Below are 27483 nucleotides of genomic sequence, written 5' to 3' on the forward strand. Positions count from 1 at the left end.
ATGTTTATACGCCTATATTATGAAACATAAAAATTCAACGTCGCGATCTTCGTTAACAGCAAAAAGGAATATTATACGTTTAGAAACGCGTAAACATTAATATTTAGTTGTTGTTTATAATATAAGTAAAATGTTTCAAGAATAAATAGTTTTTAGCTTACATAAACTAAATAACTGAAAAAAGATATTAGGTAATTAAAATTATATCCTTGTGCAATATACATACTTATTATGATAACATGTTTCAAATGATTTACAATTTTTGGTTTAGGTTATTTATTTTGTATTGAAAATTGTTAAGAGTTTTGCAGTGTTCTCTGGAGGGTTTAATATAGTGAAAAAGGGGTAGTTAAAAAATTTATAAACTTTGGCACGATTAGAACAATTGATCAAGAGCACATATACTATACCATACGAAATACAATATTGTACCGAAGATAATTTATAATTTATTATAACATTTGCAAAGTAAAAAAAAAAAATACAATCGTCTCTTTGTTTGGATTAGAATATTAGAATATACTTTTTAATACGTTGTTTTTGTCATGTGCTTACAGTGTTGACGGGAACGAAAACCGTTTTCTCAGGGAGTTCGTGGCTTGTGCGCCGCACTCGGCCGGTTGTCGGTTGGCCAGATGGCTTCAACCAGAATCAGTCATCGAACCGGATTCATGTGAGCTTTCACTCTCCACGGCTGAGGTGCGGTGTGGTTGGCCCGCCAAATTTACTGTTCGAACGCGTGATCAGTACGGTAACCTAGTTCAGTCGATTGGATTAAAGGTATGTATACATATTAACGAGCTTATCATAATAATTGTAGTATGACTATAAATACTCTAAATACGAAATTGAAAAAAAATTAGATTTAAACATAAATATTTGGGAAGGGAGATCTTGAATTTTAAATATTCTTTTAGCCTTTCAGATTTAGAAACACACAATCGATCTTATAGCCAATTTTTTAGAAATAATTTTAAAAAAAACATAATGTAACGTGTTGTTATTTTTTTTTCTGTTTTTAATACATACTGTAAAATTGTTTTAAAAAAAATACATTTTAATATCCTAACTGAAACACTCATAACATTTTAATCATTTAAGTAATTTGTAGCTTTGAATAATATTAAAAAAAAATATTATGAAATGTTTAAATTTCATTGATATTTTTACGAAGTCTGAATACAGTGCTTCAATAATTTTAATTTAAATAACATGTTGCAACAATAATTGAGTATTCTTTTTTATTTCATGAAAAGTAATTAGTTACCTTCATAACATATTTATATTATAATATAAATTATTTTCATTTTGAACTTAACATCAGGTAATTTGGTTTTAAATTAGACAAGGCACTTTCAGTATATAAAAACTTGTTGGCAAACAACCGTCGATCATTTATGTTTCAAAACATTAAAAAAGCTTTTATTGTACAGTATAATACAAATGTGATTTAATTTTCTAATTTTTATATTATACATTTTTACATAATAATTTCAATTATATAATAAATAATGTATTTTTTGAAAAGACATTTTTAGGTTTTTTCTAAGACTTTTTTTTAGAACTTTTAGGTCATGAATGCATTTTTTGAAAAGGCATTTTTGGGTATTTTTAAAGGAATTAATATCCGAATTAAAAATTATTAAAGTAAAAAATGTATTATAAATATCTAATTTTTATTAATCAATTTTTACTTTTTATAAAGGAATAAGTGCATATTTCAATAACTTATTTAAAACTAATTTTTTCAACATAAAAAAAAAAAAAAAGATTTCGAGTTAAGAGCACTTTTTTTATTGATTCTATTAGCAATATAAAATCAAGTAACCAATAGAAAAAATAGTAATCCATTTAATTAAATATTTTGTTATTTACAAGGGTTATCAAAACGTATATATATATTTCGTAAAAGATTTAATTTATTACTTTAGAAAACCATTTTATTTATTAATTATTATTATAACTATTTATGTTAATATTCTATTCAAATTTAAAATTCGTGTAAAATAATTCATATGAAAAAATATAATGAAATATTGTAATTATCGTTGAATACATTTCTATAAAAAAGTTATAGCGAATTAAATTTTCATTAATAATAATAAGGATTAAATATGTTTAGCATATATTTTACGCATGATATATTTTTATTTTTAGTAAAACTTAAGTTTTGAAATTGAATGGTAAAAACTATAATTTAAATAATTTAAATTAATTAACAAAATGCTTTATCTAAACTTTAATTATTATTTTACACACATATTAAATCTTTAATAAAAAAAATAAATAAACGTTCGTAAAGCTGTTAAAAAACCTCAACTTTTCTATACTTACAGAGAACTATTAAGCTCACTCGCAATACCATAGTAAATATAATATTTGTTTCATAATTTATAAGTGCACAACAGTTCAAAAAAAAAAAAGTTTAAAAAGTTATAATATTTTATTTTATTTTTTTTATAAACTAAATTTGTATGTATTTTATGTTAGTAAAATTGATTATTTTTGTGCATCTACCAGCTATTTAAAAATTAACTAATTTTTCGTAACGAAGTTATCTGAGTATACACAGTGATAATAATATAATAAATGTAATTTAAATAACTATAATAATACGAAATAATCAAGTTTAAGTAAAAAAAATTTGTAATATTTTATTTTGTTCCTAATTATTGTTTTATTGATACTTGAAATATTATTAGCCGTACATTTATTTCCTGTTGTGTTTAATTTTAAATTCAAAGAAATATATTAAAGCATAATTGTATCTGTATACTGTATAGTGTATGTGAATCAATTTTATAATAAATTATTGTCTAAATACAACAGGTGGAATTTTTCACTCAATCGAACTGCAAATCCAAAGCCAACCCATATATAGACATTTGTTCCGGTACAGTGGATGACAAGTATTTCGGTGGAAACCCTATGCCAAAAACGTTTGTCCCGTACGAGGCGGTTGTCAAGGACAAGTTCAGATATCAAACCATTACATTTATGAAAGTACGTAGATGTGATAAAATAATAGTATTCTATAGCTAGAATAACGCATAAAATAGTTGCTACCGTTAGTGACTTTTTGTAAACTTGAATCACGTAATTGTGTATGTTTTGTTATTTAATCTCAAAGAAATCTATCGAAAACTTATTATTTTAATACGTTTAGTCTTACCAGACTTTCGTGGACGTATAATATCCATTGATTCCGACGGCAGTGGGTTATGACAGTAATTAATTAAGTCCGTTTTTAATCAGAATAATTACGGCTTAAAGGTTTATCGTTCGACGAATATACAACTGTAACAACACCAAACAAAAAAAAAAATACATATTTATTAATTCCGTTACTACAAACCATCGTGTATACCTACATGCAATAAAATAATGTGTATATCACATGCACAATAACATCGGTCTATTGTTGAACGGTATTATTTGTACTATCGAGATAAAGCAACGTAATTATATTATGTTGATTTTAATACCTTGACTATTGAATCATCGAAGTCGGTTATAATAAATTAACAAATTGTATTATTAATTAATAAAATCAAAACGTCTGCGGATTATAAATCATAATGTTTACGCTATGTCTTACATTATATTAATGCGAACGATAGTACTTATAAATAAAAATAAAAAACACTTATAATATACATGATTTTATTGTATTTTAGCATTACGAAAATTATTCGTTTGAAGAACTCCGGCTGGCGTCACCGTCGGCAAAAGGTGACTCAGAAAGGTTGACCATGGAGTCGCAGGGCAATGGCACTTACACCGTGTACTGGTCACCAATGACCACCGGATATTACGACATCAGGGTGGAAGTGGATGGCTATCTACTGACGAAACAAGTATTTTTTTTTACTTTTTTATATTTAATAGTTCCTGTTATGGCCTATAAAATACAATACGATAATTTTAAACGACTGGCGTTATTATAATATAGCGAAACCGTGTTTTTTATTCAATAAAATAATTCGATAGCACACCAACACGCAGAATAGCAGACTTTATCATCAGAAAATTTAGGGGAGGGGGCATTATACTATTTAAAAAAATCATAAAATCATAAAATGTTTAGACACTGTAGATCAATAAATGTCTTATTTAATAGTAAGTTAGATTGTATTCCCCAGGAATCCATCATGACACTTTTAACAGAGGTAGACCAAAACCGGGGAAAAATAAAATAGGTACTAAATATAAATGAATAAATAAGGAACTTCATAGTAAATAATAAAAAAGACTTACAATATGATCTGTTTATATACTATGGAAATAAATTTACGACGATCTTCTGTAATATGGTCTTAGATATTGATGTAAAATGAAAGCGGACAAAATTAAATACGATTTTATCAAAATATATCATGTACGAATACTATATAGTATATTATATATAAGTATAACAAAGCTAATCAACTATTAGTTTTACATTCACGAGCAGACTAATGGAAAATTATTTTATCGGTACGCGATGATGCGTAACACAATAATGGTATACGCAGTGATATCGTCAACACTTTTGACTAATTTTAATCACAGTGAAAACACTATCGAAAAATGTTGATGTATGGGAGAAACTATATTTATTAGACTAAGTGAGAATGCTATATTTCCCCCCCCCTCCTGGCAACGACCCTATTTTAGAACCATATAGGTAAGTAATTCTAGTTTATCTTATTTCGGATCGCTAGAACGAGGAACGTATTGTGATTTTTAAGGGGTTGTATGCAACGCAATTCGTTTTACATATTACGATAATATATAGTCGTGATAAATTGAGCGCGTCGATCAGACGGCGTGCCCGCTCCTCCCCTTTCGACTGCAGAGTATTTATCACAAAAAATCACCAGATAAACCTAAGAGAACTCACCCGGTCTTAGATTAATGTCGAACGATCTTTCAACGGGCCGAAACGAGCATCAGAATCGTGATCTTTTTTTTTTTTCAAACGCGGTGATTGCTTTTTGCTAAATGTGTATTATCACGTATAACATAAAAACTAGTACACCCGCCCACTGTGATCCGTCCGGTTTGGATAAACACATCGAGGGGATAGAAAAGTTTTACAGTTTCGACGTATTATGTAATATTATGTGTTATGTACAAGTACACGTCCTCTTTCGACAGACGATTTCCGTCGTAACTAAGTAAAGAATAATACGTTTATAGAATGTACCTAAAGTATTATTTGATGATAACAATAATAATACTAGATTTTAATACCTTAACCTAATTGCCGGCGTGTTCACAGACGAAACACATCGACGTGAAAGAAGCGCCTTTCAATGGCGCCAAGCCTCCGGACAACGGACTGGCGCTTTCGTCTCCGGCCACGAAACTGCTACAGCACATGGGCAAATATAGTGCTGGACTTCGGATTCGCACACATCCATCGCTCCAGTCCGAACAAATTGGAGTAATCCCCGTCAAAGGGATCATTGGATACACCGATGAGGTGAGTTTTCTGGACACATGATAATAGTGTCTGTAGCAGGATTTACAAATAATGTATGTTACAATATTATATTGACATTATTAAACTAGCGAAGTTGTATATTATAATGATTGATGAACGTGACGGAAATCCGAAATATTGCTTCTATCCCATCGAGTTTTTCAGTCGTTTTTAATACTACAGTACACATTATTATTATAAACCTAATTATTATTATTTAATTATAATAATGATGTGCCGTAACATATTAGTTTCTTAATAGTAATTATTTATGTTTCACCTTCGAGAGAATGTTTACAATTTTAATTTTGATATGTGATGAACTGTTTTTTTCTAATTTAAACTTATTTTTTTGCTGTTTGTAGGTAAGTTTAAAAATTAAATTTTTCTTTTAAATTTATGATACCCATTTATTTTAAGAAGTTTACTTAGTTAATGTTTTACACATCAATTCATTATGTTTAATTTCGGTGTTTGTACTCATATTTATTAATTTTTATGGTTAGTATCAATATAATATTATTCTTTTAACGCATTTCAATAACAAAATTAAACTTACTCGGCGATTTGAATAGGCAATTTAGCTACACTCCTGTCATGAACGAATTTCTTTAGTAGAGTAATTTCATTAGGTAGCACAATAAATAATAATATTTATAATGCGTATACACTGCATGTTTTCCAATAAAGCCAGTACAGAGAAATGAAAAGAGCTTTCCCCCACCTTCAGCGGTCCATTACTTATTCTTATCATAACCCGTAATATATTATATGTTTTTATGAGTTAACAAACCGTTATCGCCTCTGTAGCGTTTACATCGCAATCGAGTTTCCTTTATTTATCCTTAAGAAATGCGTTCCGCAGTCATGTTTTATTTTCAATTTCCAGTTGTTTCCCATGTGGTTTTTAAAACTTTAATGCGCCGAACATTTTAACCTCAATACAATTACGCGTAATATACATAAAATAGCTGTAATATTATAAAACATAAAATATAAAAAGTAAACTTTAAAACGTCGGGATGTGTTAAAAATTATAGCCTATCAGGATATCGACTAAATGTATTGGAAACAAAAATTCAAGTAACTTCTGATCAATTAATATATTGTGTTTATTAAGTTATGTAATAATCTATAAAATCTTATGGGGGGGGGAATGTATAATTATTATGTAAATTAAAACCCTTCTTTTATTTTTTTATTTTTTATTTCAACTTGCAAAAAAATAATTTTTTTTTTGTATTGAATGTATTTTAATTTAAAAAAAAAATGATCATTAAGATTTTCTACGTAGCTTGTATATATTTTATTTATTTATTTATTTATTTTTTTTTTTTTTGTTTAAAATGTATTATAATACTATATTACTTATCTGATTCAATATTTTAATTTTTAAATTACTCATTAATTTTAGTGATGCGTTAATAAATAACTATACATAGTACTATTCTTATTGAAAGCTCATTACATTGTCGGTATTACGTAAAATTAGATTTTGCTACTCGAAAAATAAGTATATTACATACATAAGTACTTAAACATAATTTAACATCTACATAAAACATGATCTATATTAAAGCTTATATTCATTACAAACACAAATGATTGTCTAATAAAAATGTGTTTGTCGCGTAGAACGATGATGATTGTTGAATTGATTAAATCACATACTATAGTTATGTATTATATTTTGTAAGTTTCTAATTATTTCGATTATGCGTTTGGGGAAAAGCTTTGCACTGTGCAAACTTCATCAAAACTTCAATATTATTTCTATTGTTGGTTTGAATGAAAAATAAAACTAGTTATTTAGATTTTTTAATCACACTTTATAATTTTAAGCGATTTCATCTCTCGTAATAATACATTTTTTATTAGTTTGATATAAATCTTAGATTAAAAGCAAACTTTATAAAAGAAAAAAAAAATTAAAAAATCATCTCGTTTAGTGTGTTGTGTGCTCGTATGTATACGTATTTTTTGTCTTTTTTTTTTTTTTTTATCTTCTCTGCCATTGTAAATATAATTTTCACAGATGAGCAACGACGACGGTGATTGGGTACTATTAAACTCGGAATCGGTGCAACGGTATTGTCATCGGGGCGCGCCGCACATCGAAGCGTGGTGTATGAGGGCCAACAAATATTTGAACAACGAGCAGTTCTTAGTGACTGTAAATGGAAAAACCGGCGGACCGAAAGCGCCAGCGGCCGCCGACGCAGACGACGACAAACGTGCCGCCGTCGCGATACCGGACACACCGAAGCAGCCAAACAGGGAAACGTACGTGTTTACACAATACAATATTATAATACTAAATTTTCTCCAGTCGTATCCGTACGATCATTGCTACGGTTAGCCTCACGTTCTCGTCTAGAAATATGAAGAACTCATTTTAGATATTTTTCTTTTTCGTTTTCACTGCCCGAAATACAGTCTCGCGTACGCCATAGTAATTTTGTTGGAACAGCTGTTTTGCTATGTAAAAAAACGTAACCAAACGGAAAACTTATATAGTCTTGACCAATATTAATTTATATTATAACATTTAACAATATCGTTAATATGGTCCATGTTTTGTCAGGGGTTTATTTTTTAATATTATTATTAATATCTAATTTTGATTCAGTATTTTGTTTTTATTTTAATTTATTATTTATAATGAGTAATAATAGTTAAGTTTTTTCTTACCTCATCAGATTATTTCATCTCAACTATATTTTTATAACACAAACAATATACAAAAATATCACTTACAGTTTTCTTAGTCTCTAGAACTAATGGAATAATAGTTGTCTAATACAATATATGTATGAAAATATAATTCGAAAACAAATCCTAAGTTAAAATTGGACAACATTTTCATTTTCATCGTTATTTGTTTTTAATTGTACATTTATTATGAAATGCATATATTATAATATATACAAAAAGAAGACTTTTTTTTTCATCTTTTAATTTTCTCACAAAATATAAAACGACATTAAAGTTTTTTAATCAAACTTTGACGAAATTTAAAATTTTTTAGGCATTTGGGACAACTAAAATCAATAATTCGTTTTCAATTATACATTCAGATTTATAAGTGTTTTAATTCCTTGGTGAACAAAGATGAATAAATATTTAAGGCAACGACCATTACATTTCAATAACTATTATACTCGTACAAGTTTTGTAGATTATGAATGCAAGACATAATTTAATCATTATGCAAAGCATATTTTTATTTAATTACTCTTTCTGCATTTTAATTGATATTGCTTTAATTAAAAAACAAAACTTGTATAGTTATATAGGTACCTAAATTACACATTAAATTATTTACTCAATGTATGCAATTGTTTACATGCGTAAATCCGTGATTTCAAATAAATATATTTCAGTATTTGCATATTTTTGTGTTTTTTTTTTAGTCATTAATATGAATGCAGCTAAGCTCTCCAGCATTATTTTTTTTTACATAAACCATGTAAAAGTTGAAATGGGTCCCCGGCTACACGCGCTAAAAAAAAATAATAAAACCTCAAATTATTATGTATTTAAGTTTTTACAAATAAAATATTTCCATGGACAATAAGCAATCTGAAAACCCGACACCATCAGTATTACCATTTATCGGAAAAACAGATGTCCGTGCATATAAATTATATCATATACCTGAACTTAATGACGGTCATAAATTCCATATAATATTTAATAGTTAATACGAATGCCCTTAATGAACACTAAAATGTGGACTCTGAATTTTCGATACACAAACTTAGTGCATAAACTTCGCTACTATTGCATTGATAATACAGTTATACAATTATTATAAGCTAAATAAATGTTTCTTTGAATTAAAGTTATTAGCATGCAAATGTCACACACTCATTATATGTATACACAAAATGATAGTACACGCACGCATATAATATATATTATATTTGAGTACTTTTCATGGGCGTTCGCTAATGTGTACTAATGTTAGTATGAAAACACTAACCGACAAAATAATAAAAAACGCGTGAAATTATTATAATATTATGCACGCGTATTATTTTTGTTTATAATTTGTACTCGTGTTACAAAAATCAATAGTTTTTAGTCTTTATGAAATTAATATTATTAAAGAATAATGATAAAACAAAAATTCGAGAAAATATTTCCGTTCACTGTTTTTAACATCAATATGACTAAATTTTAAGATTATTATATTTTGCGACTTAATTATTCCCATCAATAGTTTTCCAATGTCATATAGCTATTAATAAAATAATTGTTTTTTATGTAAATTATAATTATATGATTTATCAACTCCATAGCCCGAGGAAAGTTATTTAAATGTTGTTAAAATAAATCATGATTTAAAAAAAAATAAAGACAATGTTATGACTTATAGGAGAATATTGAAAGTTTCCTGTACAGATACTTCGTGGATAACATAGGTACTCAAAAGTTTATTCGCATTACGTATTATAACAGCTAGGTTAGGGTTATTTCAGATTAAAGAATATCGAAAATGTGCTTCTCTGTGTCAACAAGATATCAAATTTACGCTTTAAAACAATATCGTGTGTACTATGGCGTGATATCAGTATTAACAATATCGCTATCAATATCATAACGCTTGATTTTTTTTTCTTAACTCCTACTTATTTCTTGGAAATTTACACCCTGCCCCTGCGTATTATGTATATATTTATAATATTATGTTACTTATGTCGTATTCGCTTGCAATTTTTTTTCCTTCCCAGAGCAAAGCCATCGCTGCAACTTCCACCGCCGCCACCTCCGCCGCCGCCGCCTCCGCCACCACTTATACCGCCGTCCCAATCACAATCATCTCCCGAACATTTGGCAGGGCAACCAGTCGACTACAAAGTCGTTGTTTGCGGCGCCTCGGGACACAACATACGGAACCAGCCGACATTCAAGGCTACACCTGTTGGTATGCTCGTCCAGGGCAACATCGTTCAGGCGGTGGACAAGGTGACCAACGCCGAGGGTGAGTGGATCAGACTTTCCGACCAGTGCGCCGCAGCTCACTGTGGCGTTTCGTGCGTGACAGCTTGGTCATTGGCAGCTGATACGTCACGTGTCATCTATTTGAAACCGGAAAAGGATCAGAGTAAGTCGATTATTGAGAGCATGTTAACACACTGTTTTTTTTTCTCTTTCTGATCTACGTGCAGCGTAGACAAACTTCGTTCACACGGTAATCGGATTTTTTTCATGCTATTAGGTAAAAAATGTTATAGAGAATTTTTGGTATGACATAATAGGTATATCCATATATCTCAAATGTTTAAATATTATTTCAAACAGATTAATATACAATTAAATTTACATTTTTTTTTTTTTTAAGCCTATACTCATATATATTGTCTCCGTCTTCCGTACTACATAGAAAATTTGCGTTCAATACAACTGATTGTATATGTTATTTTGTAGCGCGTAGATCTGAGAGAGAAAACAAATATTGCTCTGACGTCTTATTAATGCTAATTCTACAGAATATGTAATCATTGTTATCATTATTGCGTGTTACCTACCTCTATGGTCTGTGCCTATAAACTGCCTCAAATGGCACACTGTATATACCCTTTTCCAAGAAAATGTGGTTAATCCACACAATCAACTGAAGTAGAGAAGTGAAGAGATTTGAGGGTTTCGGCGGAGTAAAATACGTTTGGATTTGTGCGTAACCACATTCTCGTGGCAAACAGATTATAAAATATAAAGTTATATAATAATTAATAAAATATTCTATGATATGTATTAGCATATGAAATGAGTGTTGACTCTGGATAACTAAATTATATACCATATAAGTTTATGTAACTTGTAAACGTTAAAAAAATCAACAAAATATGTTTTTAACTTTTCGTATACATTTAATTTTAACCGCGTTACCGTTTAATTCAGTCAAATTTTAGGGCCAGTGCCATTTATTGGGAGTGGATTGTGTGTAGTAATCCCATGGATAGCTAGTGCCAATAATAATCCCCTGTCACACTCATCGTCCGACCAAATCCGCGCAGGTCAACCGTGTGGTTGAGCGCGCGATGACCGTGCTGACTAAAGTCTGTTCCGTTGGTTTTTTGCGATTTATTTTCTCCCAAGTACACATTTTGATTTTAACAGCAGCACTTAAAAGAATTAAATATAAATATTTAACTCAAAATCATTTATCATTTTAAGTCTATTAGGTCAAGTCTTGGAACTCTGAAAGTTTGACCGGTTATTATTGTATTTATGTGGATGCATTAATTATAATCCGTAGGTAGTATGTCCCTTATCTTCTAAAACCCACTGTTAGAGTAAAGGCTTTATTGCTGGAAAAGCGGTACAATTAATCAGGATAAAATGACCTATCTTTTGTATGTACAATATGTGAACATTCAATATTTATTGATATAATAAAATACCCGTACGATTCAATGCGGAAGAAGGGACCATTTCACAGGACACTGTGCCTTTTTTGAGACGTATATAATTATAATTAATTACTCATTTTGACTATTACCGCTAGATTTTATGATATGTATATAAATGCAGTATAACTGTGAACCTTGGCCGGTGTTCCACTATTGTTAACTGATACAGATTTAATTGTTATTAATAATTAAATGCCATTAATTTTTATTAAATATTTTTTGCCAATAGTTATAATTAATACTGTTATTTATACATATTAATAATATGCTTGTTTTAGTAAATACATTATATATAATAGATATTAAATTATCCGAATCACATTGCAAAAAATTGTTTAATTATTTAAATGTTCAATATAAAATAATTCAATACAAGTGAAAAAGTTATTATTTAAATTCAATGATATATCATTGTGTTCGAAAAACGATTCTGAGCGTAAATGGTCTGTCAGGCTAAGTATATTTCATGATATACTTTTTTTGATATATCTAGCTATTAAAGTCATTTATTTAATTTGAAGTACCAGAGTAGTTTGATATAATTTTTACAGAAGAAAATATTGCATATTCTTCATTTGTTAAAATCATATGTTTTACTTGTACAATTAAACTTTATTGAAACAAGTTATATAACTCAACATTGAATAATACCTATCTGTAAATATCGACATACTGTTAAAGAGTAAAAATAGATTCATAGCATAAATATCTTAAAATAAATCAAAAATATTATTTTACATAGTAAAATTAATAATAACATAATGTACCTAAAAGTTTTTAGGTTTCTAAAAATAATATTTTTAAATTATAAAAAATAATTACTTTTGTAAATTGTTTTATATTTTATGCTTTCGATATAAACTATTATGAGAAATCTTGTATTAAATTTTTAAAAGTTGGAATTAAAAAGAAAAGTTCTTATGAATTTCTAACTACATAATAGTTTGCACTTTTTGCGAATTTGACTAATTTCGTCAAAATTCTAACTTAAAACTTAAAAAAAAAAAAACATTGTGACAGCGAATGTTTGATGTTTTTTAATTGAGAAATTAATAACTTATGAAGAGTTTTGTATTACATTTTTAAGCTTTCTACCCCATAAATAATTTTTAGTTGACATTTATAGAAAAAAAACTAAAAAAAAAAAATAAGAATTACTCATGCCTAATAAATCTATAACTAACTCACAAATAGCTGAAATATTTTTAAAATTCAATCGTAAATAAAATTATAGTATAAATATTTGATGATCATTTCAAATATCTATTTTTTATTTCTTTTTGGTGTAATCAAATCTATCAAAAATTATATTTGCGTAAAAATTCCTACTTTTCCTTAGTTTTATTTATTTATTTTTTTTGTTTTCTTGACAATAAAAAAAGTACTGGAAATTCATTGCTTTATAATTTATACTTTCACACCTTGTTTCAAAGTATCAATTAAATCAAATTTATCACAAAAACCATCACCATTTTTGAAAATTGATGTATTTTAATTTCCCAAAATACGATAAAAAAAAAAAAAAAAAGAAAAAAAAAAAAAAAAAACACAATCTAAAAATCAAACTTAAAATCTCACAATAATTTAAATAAGTACAGTGTATTCAAGTAAAAAATATAACTTTAATAATAATCATATTTTTATATGGGACAATCTGTTATGGTTGCATACATTAAATGAATAAACTAAATATTTTCTATCTGAGGCAGGCCCAATATTCATATTTTCGTCAGAACGAACGTCGTACAAAAGTAGATATTAAATAAATTGAAATGCAAATTTTCCAATAATACGCATTGTTCGCGTCATTGTGGTACGATTAAACTGTCTGAAATACTTTTACTACGAGACATGCCATTAATGCATCTGGATTGTCAAGATTCGTCAAAATATTATTCAGATATAGGAAAACATTATAAATGAATATATATCTACAAATTTGAATATTGAATAAGAAAACAAACAAATAACGTTTACTCGTCGTTACGATATTCACACAATGCGATGCATATTATCGTCAATAAATTTATACAAATGTGTGAAACGAGACCAATAGAGTGCATACACAACATGTGCTATCCCATCGATCGCAACGGTCGTCTTTATGTCGATTAAAATGATGAATTTACGAAATAATCAACTTTCATCTAATAACTACTTATAAACTGAAACGTATTTTAATAGCACAGTACACTTACGCGGTATAATAGGTATGTGATAATATTAACTATTCGTATAAATTTATTTTTAAAATGTTCATCTTCAAAAATACAATACATTATAAAATCGTAAAATGAAATAAAATTACTTACGTGTCTATAACCATTGGTATATATCACCTCAACAATAATATTATTGCAATCATGTGACTTTAATTATATAGCTGTGCTTGTAGGCATATCTGTGTTATAGCGATTGTATGTTGGTTATAATTAATCGCTCGATTTCGTGATCGTAAAAGTACTTGAAAATATAAATTATAGAATTATTTAAATTTTAAAAATATCGCATAAACGTCGAAAAAATAATATTAACGACCGTTCTGCGCATACTATCGTACGCGTTTGAAAACCCAATGTGGGTATTACACCGAAGGGTAGACATGTCTCTGACGAACTGCAGTTTGATGTACCAACGGTATATAATACATTACATTATGATGATATGCATTTGACCATCGAAATTTACTGTTCTCGGAATACCACTGCATCCACGTACAGCGTTTTAATGCCTACGTATTATATTATATTGTGCACATTTATTAAGTGAATATGATGATATTATCATAGCGTTCACCTAATCGGTTAAACATAATCTTTCGATGAAAAATTAAACGATAAATATCGCACACACACACACACATGTATAACGTTTTCATTGTTTGCCATAGCATTAATACACAGAATGATTCCTATAACGGCTACAACGGACCTATCCGCCTCTAACAAACCATCATGGTCTCATAAACCGCCCGAGTGATGCCGCTAAAACGTTTTAGCTGTGATGAATTCTGCGACTTCAACATGGCTAATTTGTTTGTTGCACTCGCATATAATAGCATTACAAGCGCACGGATTGTTTTGAATTTAGGTCGGTAAATTAAGCGCGTAGGTACAGTAACTAAATTTGCGGCGGCAGTGGCGGCACCGGCAGACGGACGCGCGCATCCGTTAAACTATAATTAAAATCTCCGTGTGCGTGTATTATGAACATGTGTACAAGGGAACGCATTTTACCGGTGAAGGAATTTAATAAATTGACGTGCACCCCGTGAGCATCTCCCTTGCGCCCGCCAAAATTCATTACCTATCCCGCGGTAAATACGCGCGCGCCGAAAAAGGAGTTACACACTCGCGTAGCGCACGGGCCGCGTGCCAGGCGACTTTAATATATCTGGACGAAAGCCCAAAATTATCAATTACTATAAATACTGTTTATATATATATACCGTAAATTGGGGCGACATTGTTAATGACGGGTGACTTTGATAATGTTGTTTTATTTCATTAAATTGTACACTATGGCTACACTGTTCGCAAAAAATTAATTTTTATTGTATATATTGATAAAGAAATATAGTCTTATAATGATAACGGTTAAGATACGATTTATCATCAATTATTTGAAACGTGTGTTATCTTCAATCTCAACGTTATTTTAAATGTAAAATAACAACGTTTTAAAATTAGCTGCGCAAAGTAAGTACAAATGTTATTTAATTATAATTTTGTAAGTTAATTTATATATACATATCATCATGATTCAAATCATACTATGTTATACTATTTTCATTCATTATGTTGCAAACAATTAAGTGTTTATTGTCATGGGGTGACATTGATAGTATTGTTGGGGCGATTTTGATAATCTTATTTATGTTTATATTTCATGTATTTAAATTATTTTAGTGGTTCGCGTGTACAAAAAAAAAGTGGGTAGTCGCCCATATGCTAATAGGAGTGATGAAGTTGTGGAAGAAGCTCTTCAAAAAGTTGCTGATGGGGAACTTTCAATTTTAAAAGCTAGTAAAATGTATAAAATTCCGTATGGCACATTATACAATCGTTTTAATGGGAAACATGGCAAAAAACCTGGAGGACAGGCAATATTTAGTGATGAGGATGAAAAAAATATGATAGCTGCTGTATCAAAGTGTGGTGATTGGGGATTCCCTTTAACTAAGATTACCCTAATATTAATGATATTGTTGTAAATTATTTAAAAGATAAAAGATTTGAAAAAACAGATAAAAACAGAAAAAGAAAAAAAATTAATATTGCTCCAGGACAGAGTGTGACTTCGGCCATTTTAAACACAGATAGTGATGATGATGCAGTTATTCCATACATTAACACAGATTCTGAAAATGAGGTAGAAAATGAAGATGTGATTCCAGATTATCAAACACCAACCAAAGATAATTTAAAAATTGGTGATTTTGTATTGGTCAATGTTCAGTTAGGAAAACGAAAAAAGACTATTTATGTATATGCAGCTGTTATTAAGAGTATTGTTAATAATATATATACACTAAATGGTCTTAAATCATTAGATGACATTAAACAGATTTTCAAAATTCAAGATGATGATGTATTTGATGTTGATATAATACATATTATTGCAATTTTAAAAACACCTAAACTGACAAAAGATGCAAATTATATATTTTTACAGCCACTCTCTGATGTCAGAGAGGCATAGTAGGTAGTAACTGAAGACTGTAATGTGAATTGTGACTGTAATGTTAAACTGTACGTTCAGTCTGTTACCAATGTATTATAAACTCAAGACTGCCTAGTAAGTTCCTAGCTAAGTCAATTAAAACATATTTAAATTAATGTACCTATTTATATTTTATTTTGTTTTTCAATTTTAGAAATTATTATGTTTAACTGTTATACTTGTTAAGACAACTTGTTATATATATTTAGTATTGTTTTGTTTTGTATTGTATTTTTATTTAAAAATTGTTTTATTCTCCTGTGTGTTCAGACAGTTAAGGTATTGTACCTAATCTCAAGACTTCCTAGTAACTAGTTAAGCCAATATAAATATATTTAAATTAATTTATTTATATTTTTATATTTTAATATTTTGTTTTATTTTGTTTTTAACTTTGAAACTATTATTATATTTGTACTGTTTCACAAGACTGAGTTACCTAGTCAACTTAATAAATTATTATCCACTTAAATACTATTTTATGTATTTTTTTATTTAAACAAATAAAATATGCATGTCAATTTCACCCCATAACACATTTTATGTTATAACTCAAAAACTATTTGACCAAATTTAAAATGGTTTGAGATTTATAACTTTCATACCATTACCACTAGTTTAACAATAAAACAAATAGGGGTATCAAAGTCACCCCAAACTCCGTTTGACTTTGATAGCTACTTTAAAAAAATTATTAAAAAAAAACTATTCATTAAAAAAAAAAAAAAAAAAAAAAAGGAATGTTGGTAAAATAGTACTTGATACGACGACATTATTTTGAGATCTGTAGCATAAGTATTAAAAAAACTATAAGTAAAAGAACAAAAAAAATCACCAAACTTTATCAAAGTCGCCCCAATTTACGGTATATAAATTGTTAATACTTATTCTACCCAATATATCTTGTTAATAAGTCACCGTGGGTTTGTGATATACGAGTATAAATATATATATATGGATATTATAAATATTATTAATTGTAGCCAACGCCAAATTATTGATTAGAGACTGCGAAAGGTATGTGCGTACTTTTAAGCTTATGTATGTTACGTGAAGCAGTTTTCGATTGTTGTTAAAAAGGAAAAATCGTTTCACGCGCTGATCCTAGACCAATCATCTTTTATTACAACGATAAATAAAGAACTCTTCATTTCACAAACGAGCAACAATATTTAGACGAAATACCTGGTTTGTATGCATATTAATCATTGAAAACTAAAGTTAACTTTATTGTTACTATTAACTTAAACTCACTACTTAATTCTTCTTTAATTACAATTTTTATGTGAAAAGTATTTTGTTTTCATATTTTTATCTGGTATATTTATTTAATATTTATTATCAAAGGCGGGCATTAACCAGTTAAATAGTTAATTTTTTTTAAACTTTTTCTCTTAACTAGTTAGTTTATTTTCTAGTCTTCTTATGAAATGAAGTAGTTTAATTTACAGTTGATATTAGACATTTTTTTAATCAAATTATAAATTATAAATTGTATTGTTTGAATGTTTTATGACTGTCAATTGCTGTCATATAAAAAAAAATAATATTCGTTGAATTATTAATCTGAGATGTGTATACTCGTAGTTTAAATTAGTTTAAATTAATAAATAAAACATTTTTTAAAAGGGTATTTACACTGTACTTGTATATTATAATAAAAATTCAATAAAATTGTTTTTTATCATTTAGTAAATTAGAAAAACACAGCCACTTTTTATGTAATTCACATACTAATTTTATTTTTAAAAATAATTAACTTTTTTTTTAAATTGAATTTAGTTAATATTTTTTTCTTATTAAATTTTAACTTAACGAGTTAAATTATAGTTTGTTAACGGTTAATTTCTAACTTATCGATCTGGTGTTCTTTTAACTTAACTTAACTTGAGTTAATTATTTTCATTAACTTGCTCACCTTTGTTTATTATTATACTTAAGTGTACTCGCTTAGCTTGGATGATGAATGTAACCCAATCGCATTTTCTTCGAAATCTTCAACAAATATGTTAATGTAGACTCTCAGTATTTCATTTAACATAATATAATATACGCTTCAATTTACTTGGAAATAGGTAACTTTCAAAGGTATAAAATGCAAGCTATGAAAACTGAAACGAGTTGACATATCCTCTTTAGTTGAAACATACATAAGAGTAATTTAACTCATGTTCTTAAAATTAATTTATAAGTTTATTGAATTGATATAATTATTTTTTTTATACTTAATGTATATTATTTGTAATTTATGTGAATTGATTATTGTGAATATGTACGTCTACATTTTTTTTTTTTTTAAATATATTGCCTTTTTCAATAAATTTTTCCGAGATACACTAAACACTTATCTGTTTTAATAACTGTAACATATTAAATGGCTGACGTCCAATATATACACTTAACCCTATCCTTTCAAATTTATTTAATTTAATATTTTTGAAAATTATTAACGGTACTTATAAGTTATTTAAACCATAAAGTATATTAAGCCTTCCAAATAATACTTTATTCAATAACCAAATTGTATTATTAAAACTGACTTTAAACATACTAAATTATTTTTATTCATAAAAACTGTAAATGTTTATATTATTATATTTTTAAATTTCTTTTTTTCTGAAGATGATATAAATGTCAATTTTAAAATAAAAATAAATTTTTAAGGCTATAGAAATTATTTTTTATAAAAACTGTCTCAAACAGGAATTACAATTTAAAAATATTTGTGTAAGCCTCTTAACGTTTTATGTATAATTTTATTGGATTTTTATAATTACAACAAATTCAATTACATAGTTTTCTATTTATTTCTAAAAAATCGTATTTTGTTTCATGTTTTAAAAAAATTCATTAGAAAAAAATTTAGTTAGTAAATGTTAAGTAATTGAAATCATTTAAAAGAATATTAAACTAGCTATATTTAATATGAATAAAATACCTAATTACGTTTAAAATATATTTAAAGAGTTCGACATATTTACATTAGTGATAATATTGTTTGAGTATCTAATTAAATGACTATTAAAAGTATTAAATACTTTTACAAAGTACTCCAATATATAATTAATCGTTAAAATAAAATATGTAAATTTTATACATTAAGTAATCAAATAATTTATTTAATTATATTATGCCCGGAAAACATAATATACGAACTTATATTGTAAATCAAAGAGACAAAAAAAAAAAAAAAATGTTGAGTTACCTATCGAGTTATCGAGTTCTTTTCGCTTAATGAGGGTTCGTTAAAATAGGGTACTGACAATCTCAAGAGGATTTTTTCTTCGCAATTGTAGAAGTTCTCAAGTTTTAAAGTTCTACCGGTTTATCATAGGTTAGATATCTAGGTTTTATATACAAGTACACTAGTATTACCAAATTAGGTGTTATTATGATGAACGCATAACGCTAAATTTATCTGTAGGTTTTTTCTAATAAAACTTCTATATCATAATATAATATTTAACGATTTTATATTAATCTAACTAAAATAAAGAATTATTCGATGAATTTTACATTAAAATAATGAATTTACTTTTTACAAAAATTTTCCGATAGTGTAGTCAAATTATGATGTCGACAAATAATATACCTAATAATATTATGTTCATAAATCATCAATCGAAAAAATTAATAGAAAGATATTAAATTATTATTATTATTATTAATGGTATTATACATAAAAAGTTATAATAAAACCATTTACCTATACGTATAATATTTGAAAAAATTTTAAATTCTAGGAATGAAATCGACCAAAATGAAAAAAAAATGCTAATTAGAATTACTTGTGTATTTTTAATAAATAACTCAATATAAACTCCAAACTTTTTTCGTACATATTTTTCTATTAGTTTTTCAGTGATCATATACATACATATATATTATTAATTTATAATGATTATTATGATATATAGACATAACTTTATATAATATTATACAGTGATAATTGAGCAGATATTTACAATAAATGGTTCAAAATAACGAATTTTATGCAATGTCATGTAAAGCGACAATGAAGCAATGTTTACAAAACCAATACAAAATTTATTGACAAAATATGTTTAAAAATAAAAATACATAGAATTTCATCTTAAAAAGTCAAAGAAATACTTTTAATATAGTAAGTAGGATATCTATCGCCATGGTTTGAGAAAATTAAAAATTTTCCAAACGGAATATTCTAAACATGTATTGTTTTCATCAGTCTTGACAAAACTCAAAAGAAAAAGTCCTTTAAACTACACCCCACAGTAAATATAAATAAGTATATAGTAACATTATATACAAGGTGATTCAACAAGTATATTTATTTCCATTTATTTAATCTACAAATTTCTAAGTTTTTTGTACTACTTAGAAGTCTTCTATGGAGATTTAAATCACTACGTTCCTCTTATTATCATTTAAACCCTCCATTATAATAAAGACCTATTATTATTTGTATACAATGTTAAATAACTCGTATGCAATCTGTTCGAATTTTAATTTTGGTACGTTGACATTTTTTAGAAAAATTACTCCCGTTTATGATCTCATAGTAGTATAGGATAAGAATAAAATAGAAGTTCCTATATTCATAAAGCATTACTTAACTTAAGTACCTAGTATAAAAATATCTCAATAATTTGAAAATAAACTCTCTATAAATACGTAAATTTAAAAGTTCCAAAAATCAGATTTTGAATAACTACATTTAAAGTAGAAATAGGGGATAATCATGCTTGATGAATCACTCTGTATAGATGTTTAATAAAACTCTTGCCGCAGGTGAAGATATCTGGTTCATTTTCTCCGCTGATCTTGCGTTTATTTTATATAATAGATTAACTTGACTATATATTATAATATTATACTATACCTGCAACGTAATCTTGGTCGGTCTCTTATGCGTTGCATTGCCGACAACTTTATATGAGAAAAACGTCAATAGCACACGTTGACGACTTGTAAACAAAATTTCAAAGGACACAGTTAAAGAGCTTTGGTTGGAGTTACCACAGTGGTCTCCCTCGGGCTTAAGGCTTCTCGGATTGTGTACACCGCCACCGCTACCTCCGCTACCTACCTCTTACTTTCTCTTTTTGTAGCGGTCCTGCATCGTGTATTTAAAGTAAATAACTAGCGTACTTAAAAATACATATATATATATATATTATTTTTATTATTATTACGAAAAAAAAAATGTTCTCGAAATGTAATTTTCCGTTTGACATAATTCAACGAAACGTAATAACTTGTTTATAGCATAATATCTTTGTTATTATATTATAACCTGCAAATATGATAATGCAATAACTTATATAAATAATAATTTTTATAAGAAAAGTCAAAAATAAAATTAGTTTTTTTTTTTTTGAAGCAACTATACAATATGCGAGTGTCTTGATCGTAAACATATATATTTAAAATTATCGTTTAAGGTTTTTTGATTTATGTAAAACACACACTTCAATCAAAAATGATGAGTTGCCTGATCTAGACCTGCTTGTTGACGACTAAGTTCGTCTCAGTCATCCTGAATGAATACAATATGACTGTATACTCGTATTATAGTGTATGGTTATATGTTATACATTTATAATTGCAAATGACAATATAACTTGTATTATAAAAATTATTACAACCGATTATTCAAGTGTAAGTACATAATAGTAAGAGGAAGTTTTACTGATATTTAAAAAAAAAAAATTTTTACTGAAAATGCTAGGTTAATTATTGTATAATATTTGAACAGGTGGTTTGATGTGATCAACGTTCTTGCATTTTTACTGCATAATTATGAAATTATAAAAACAGTTCATTAAAACATATAAACGCATATCGACTATGTTATTATACTGTGAGAATATTCATAGCGTAATTTCAGAACTATAAAATATTTATTTTCAAACTGAAAGAGAAAAAATAACAGAACTGTTTATATTTGGTTTTCAATTTATAAGTTGAAATCGGTACAAATAATATAATTAGTACTTTGTTAAGCAGCTAAACCTTTTTTAAGCAGTATTTAAAAAAATGAATCAAATTCCAAATATCTGTAAAATTTAATCATGTTATTTTTTTTTTCTAAAACCACTGTAAACGATAAATTTTAAATTAAAATTTTAGGATCCCTTGCTCGTATTATATCGAATATACTTTTATATTCGTAATTATCATAAACGCGCATACTATGTTATAAATTGACGTATACTCTATGATTTAATATTTACTTATCAATATTTGTCCATACATTCAATTTTTATGAGACAATGGTTGTTATTTTAAATATGGATTTTTATTTTTAGTACCTTAAAACGAGTTCATATAATTTATAAATATATATTATGTAAATCGTTGTTTCATCTGTGTACCTTTTAAAATGTAGCCTTTGCAACAACTATTCATCTCAGCGTTTGCGTACCAGATGTAATAGTTTACACGTACACATTAAAATTATTGTTATCATTTTTTCCCATCATCTCGTTCTCGCTAAATATACTTGCGTGAAACGAAATTTTTGGTGGCGCACACATAACATATGATACCAAAAATACAAATTTTGTCGATTTGAGCAAATTATGTCTGGTCGCTCTTTTAGTATTTCCGCCATCTCCACTAACGCTGAATAAAATATCTAGATTTTCTTTTTAAACAACAACCTTACCAAAACAACAAAACAACTGTTTTAGAGAACACATACGAATAATAATAACAATGTAGTAATAATATAAAAGAGGCCGCTTAAGTCTCCGGGGAAATATAAAAAAAACCTAATATTTACCACCAATACGCGCCATATACTCTAGTTTACTGTTATGATTCATATATTTTGAGTTATCATCATAAAATCAAATCTTGTCTGCAAAACAATGTTATATTATTTCTTATTTTCTGTCCAGTTAATAGTTATCGGTATGCACGTTATTTTTTGATTATTGTAGATACAGCACTTTACGATGGTCTCGTTTATAATTTGACTGGAAATATTATGTATTCATTTTATTTAATATCCTTGATGCGTTATTCTAGACACGAATTTCTTCGGGCCCACGTATGAAAGTCATTCCCTATGCAGTTGCGGCAAGTACGCTTGGAAAAAAAAATTATTAATAGATAAATATTACCCATGACATACGATTACATTCCTACAATGCCGTACAGATGAGAATGGCCTCAAAACAATGTTCTTAGCTCATGCACGTATATAATACGCACACCCAATTATCGATTTTAATAAGGAATAAAAACCGCTCTATTGATATAAATGCCGCCAGAATTGTTTTCCATTAGCGTTTTTCGTATGAAGTGTACTACCACTAATGTAATTATGATTTTTGAAAATAAAAAATTATTGTAACTTCTAATATAGTCAATCTTGCTAATGAGTTATATTCTGCAATGTGTTGTATTATATTATTACATTCAACCGAATACGTTCTTAGTAAATAATACCTACGAATAAATTAACTGACCTGATTATTAAATACAATTTTTTTTTTTTTTGATCTAATTGATTTATAGTACTAAATTAATCTGATTTGACTAGATCGAATTTATTAAATTGGATCAAACCAAACTGTTACTTAATTGTCTTTTATAAGACTGGCTTAAAACATATCGTAATCCTATTCAGTTTAAAATGCATTGATATAAACCAAACCAGTTAGAGTAATACTATAGATCAGAAATTCACAAACTGTGGGTCACGTTATATTTTTAAAAATTAATTAATACATTTTTTTAAATGTATTTTTTTTTATTTTTTTTTTGTAATTTCTGAATAAAAAAAGAAAATTTATTTATTATGAGTCTTCAGCAAGCAGTCAAAACAAAAATAAAAAATTTAAAAACAAATATTGTTCTAAATATTTTCAAATTGGATTATGTAGAGCAGTAATAAAAAGCTTATACAACCACAATGTGTTATAACTTATAAGTAAATGTATACGTGCAAATGAGAATATGCGACCGAACAAACTACATCAACATATAGATACGAATCATACAGAAATAAAAAATAAACCACTCAAGTCTTATAAAAGAAAACTAAAATCTCTAAAAGCATCAAAAAATAATATTCTTAGTTTACTATAATTAATCAAAAAGCTACATATAAAATAATTTTACAAATAATTACTCAAACTAATGAGCCTCACATTTTCAGAAACAAGACACAGTCGGGTCATGTTTGATGAAAAAATTTAAAAGAAATTAAAACGTTATCGCTTTAAAATTACATCATTTCGAAAATGACAAAGTTTCTCAATAGGTAGAAGATAAATTGATCGAACGAGTTAATTTGTTTAAATGATTCTCATTACAACTAGACGAGTAACAGATTTTCAAGTCTTATCTAAGCTGGTTGTTTTCATACGTTACATAGAATGAATGAATCTTGCGAGGATTTTCTGTGCTGTGAACCGATTATTCGAGGTGAAAGTGATGAAATGTTTAATACCCTTAATACTTATATAAGAACGCAAAGGATTAAATAGACAAAATGTGTTAGGTAATATGCGAACGGTGCCCGAGGAACGTGTGGTATGAACAGAAATGTTATCACTAAAATTAGTGAAATTAATCCTAATGTGCCATGGATGCAATGCAATATACATAGAGATGTATTAGTTTTGAAGTCTTTGTCAGATGATTTTAGAAGTGTATTAAATACATCTGTCAAAATAGTAAATTTCATAAAAGCAAGGCTGTTATAATCCCGTTTATTTGACAAGCTTTGCGAAAAAATGAGTAAAATTCACTAATCAGTTCTTCTTCATGTTGAGGTACATTGGCTATCGAGACTAATGCACTTACAAGTCTTGTCAAATTTGGTGACGAAGTCACGTATTATTTGGACAAAAAAAATGATTACGTAAAATTCTTAAGTTATAAGAAGTTTATTTTAGAACTTACGTACTTAGCAGATTTAATTTCAAAATTAAACGAGCTTAATTTATGTTTGCAAGGCAGAGGTCGAGATATATTGCAGTTCACAATAACATTCAAGCATTTATCAAAAAACTTTTGCTGAGGAAAAATAATATTTGAAAAAAAAAATTTGACCGTTTTGAATTATTTTAAAATTTCATGATTAAATATCAAATAGACGTTAATAATAGCATTATGAGTTATGACTATGTATATTTAAGTACACTGAAAAATAATTTTGATTTATATTTTCAAAGTGAGGAAGAAAACTATAAATTATCTAATGAAATAGATTTAAAATCCTTTTCAAAAACATGGAACGAAAAAATGTGTCATTAATAATAACTTAAGAAGAATCAATCGAACTATTTGAAGACAGTATATTTAAAATAAATTACAATTAAAAAAAAAAACCAACAAGTTTCTGGTTGTTTGTTAAAGAAAGTTATTTAACTATTTCCAATAAAGCTCTTAAGATTAAAATTTAAATACCTACCTATATTTTATAAATATACTTTTTTTTACTAATTAAATAAATAATAATAAAAATTCAAAAATAAAATTTACTGTTTTTTAATATGTATTTGATTAAATTTTTTTCGTAAGTAACTCCTTTAATAAACAGCAAAAAAAAAGATCATTAAATTTATTATAGATCGTCAAAATTTAAAAAAATGTCCAGAATGAGTTTCACCATAAAATATTTGGGAATCTCTATACTAAAAAATATAAAGGTACCCAAAAAAATAATAATAATAATAATGTTTAAGAATTAGATTGTCTCATTTATAATCGTAAAGATAAAAAAAAAATCGGTACTTTTTGCGAACTCAGTCAAAAACTAGCCAATAATACTTACTTAAAAATTATATGGTTGAAATGTCAATAACTTATTGTACGTCAGATCTGTCTAATATTCATCTTAAGCTATGTAGGCATGTATGGATATGACAATTTTATTAACAAAATGAGAACAGTCGTTATTCGTCTGACAATAAATTTATGATATTGAATATTACAAACATCATATTATTGCGTATGTCATAGTAAAATCAATCGCAATTTACATTCGAAGTTTTTTACAGGAATTGAGCGACAAGACTTGCAGTGCTTCGTGCAGCAAATAGACAATGAAGTTAGAGACCTAAAAGTGACTAATAGGAGTAAAAACGCCAACACGCAGCCACAACGTTTCAACTCAAGTTTGTACGTGATCGATCAGTTGGACACAATAGGTGAGATAATGCCTTTTCTTGTTTTTCACGATTCAAAGTGTACCTAATTTGAAATATTTAATTATGCTCTATCAATATTTTATGTATATTTATCATATTTCTTGACAATAACTCCTATTTTATTTGTATTTTCACCCCATGGAGTCAGACAATAATTTTAAAATCTTATCAAAGGCTCTAGAGTTAGCTATAATAGGATAGTCTAAGATAATATGCTCAAGTGTTTTTCGTAAACATCCTCTTTATTTTACTTATTATGTAGTACTGATATCTCTTTTCAATTCGAATATCACTGAATACTACTGATAATGATAGATAACTATTGACTAAACAGACTTAAATTATGCGTTATTTGTGATTTTCAGATGACAACGATATCAAAATTGAAAAATTGGAAAAACAGTACTCGCCGAAACGGAAAAATGATGCAAAAGCAATAGAAGGGTAGGTATGGCGAGTAATCGTCGATGATAACTTTCGTATTAATATAAGTACTAATATGACTAAATAATTTATTGACTTTTCTAGATTGAATGCTAACCCTTTGCCAATACCGTATCACCGACCCATCGGCCAAGACAGTCGGTTGAGCAATGGAAATATGATGATGATGCCACCGAGTAGTCCGCGTAAGACGGCTGGAAACAAATATGCTACGGTCAAACAACAACCCTTTAAAAACGCGTGCAAAACAGAAGTAACGAGTGAGTAGATTAATTATAATACA

At 27.5% G+C, this 27483-nt stretch overlaps 1 protein-coding gene across 2 annotated transcripts in view; it reads left to right on the forward strand.

Annotated features, from left to right (window-relative positions):
* The window catches only part of LOC112600849 (E3 ubiquitin-protein ligase highwire), a 286261-nt gene that overhangs the window by 241997 nt on the left and 16781 nt on the right, over positions 1–27483 (forward strand). For both annotated transcript variants that reach the window (XM_025348172.1, XM_025348173.1), the window contains exons 36-44: positions 558–780; positions 2830–3003; positions 3678–3857; positions 5264–5467; positions 7503–7750; positions 10204–10577; positions 26607–26756; positions 27122–27200; positions 27285–27460. In XM_025348172.1, coding sequence (XP_025203957.1) covers positions 558–780; positions 2830–3003; positions 3678–3857; positions 5264–5467; positions 7503–7750; positions 10204–10577; positions 26607–26756; positions 27122–27200; positions 27285–27460 — 1808 coding nt within the window. The remainder of the gene's footprint in view (positions 1–557; positions 781–2829; positions 3004–3677; positions 3858–5263; positions 5468–7502; positions 7751–10203; positions 10578–26606; positions 26757–27121; positions 27201–27284; positions 27461–27483) is intronic.

This window comes from Melanaphis sacchari, unplaced genomic scaffold (assembly GCF_002803265.2).
Source record: "Melanaphis sacchari strain LSU unplaced genomic scaffold, SCAv2.0 Contig72_pilon_pilon, whole genome shotgun sequence".
NCBI classification, from domain to species: domain Eukaryota; kingdom Metazoa; phylum Arthropoda; class Insecta; order Hemiptera; family Aphididae; genus Melanaphis; species Melanaphis sacchari.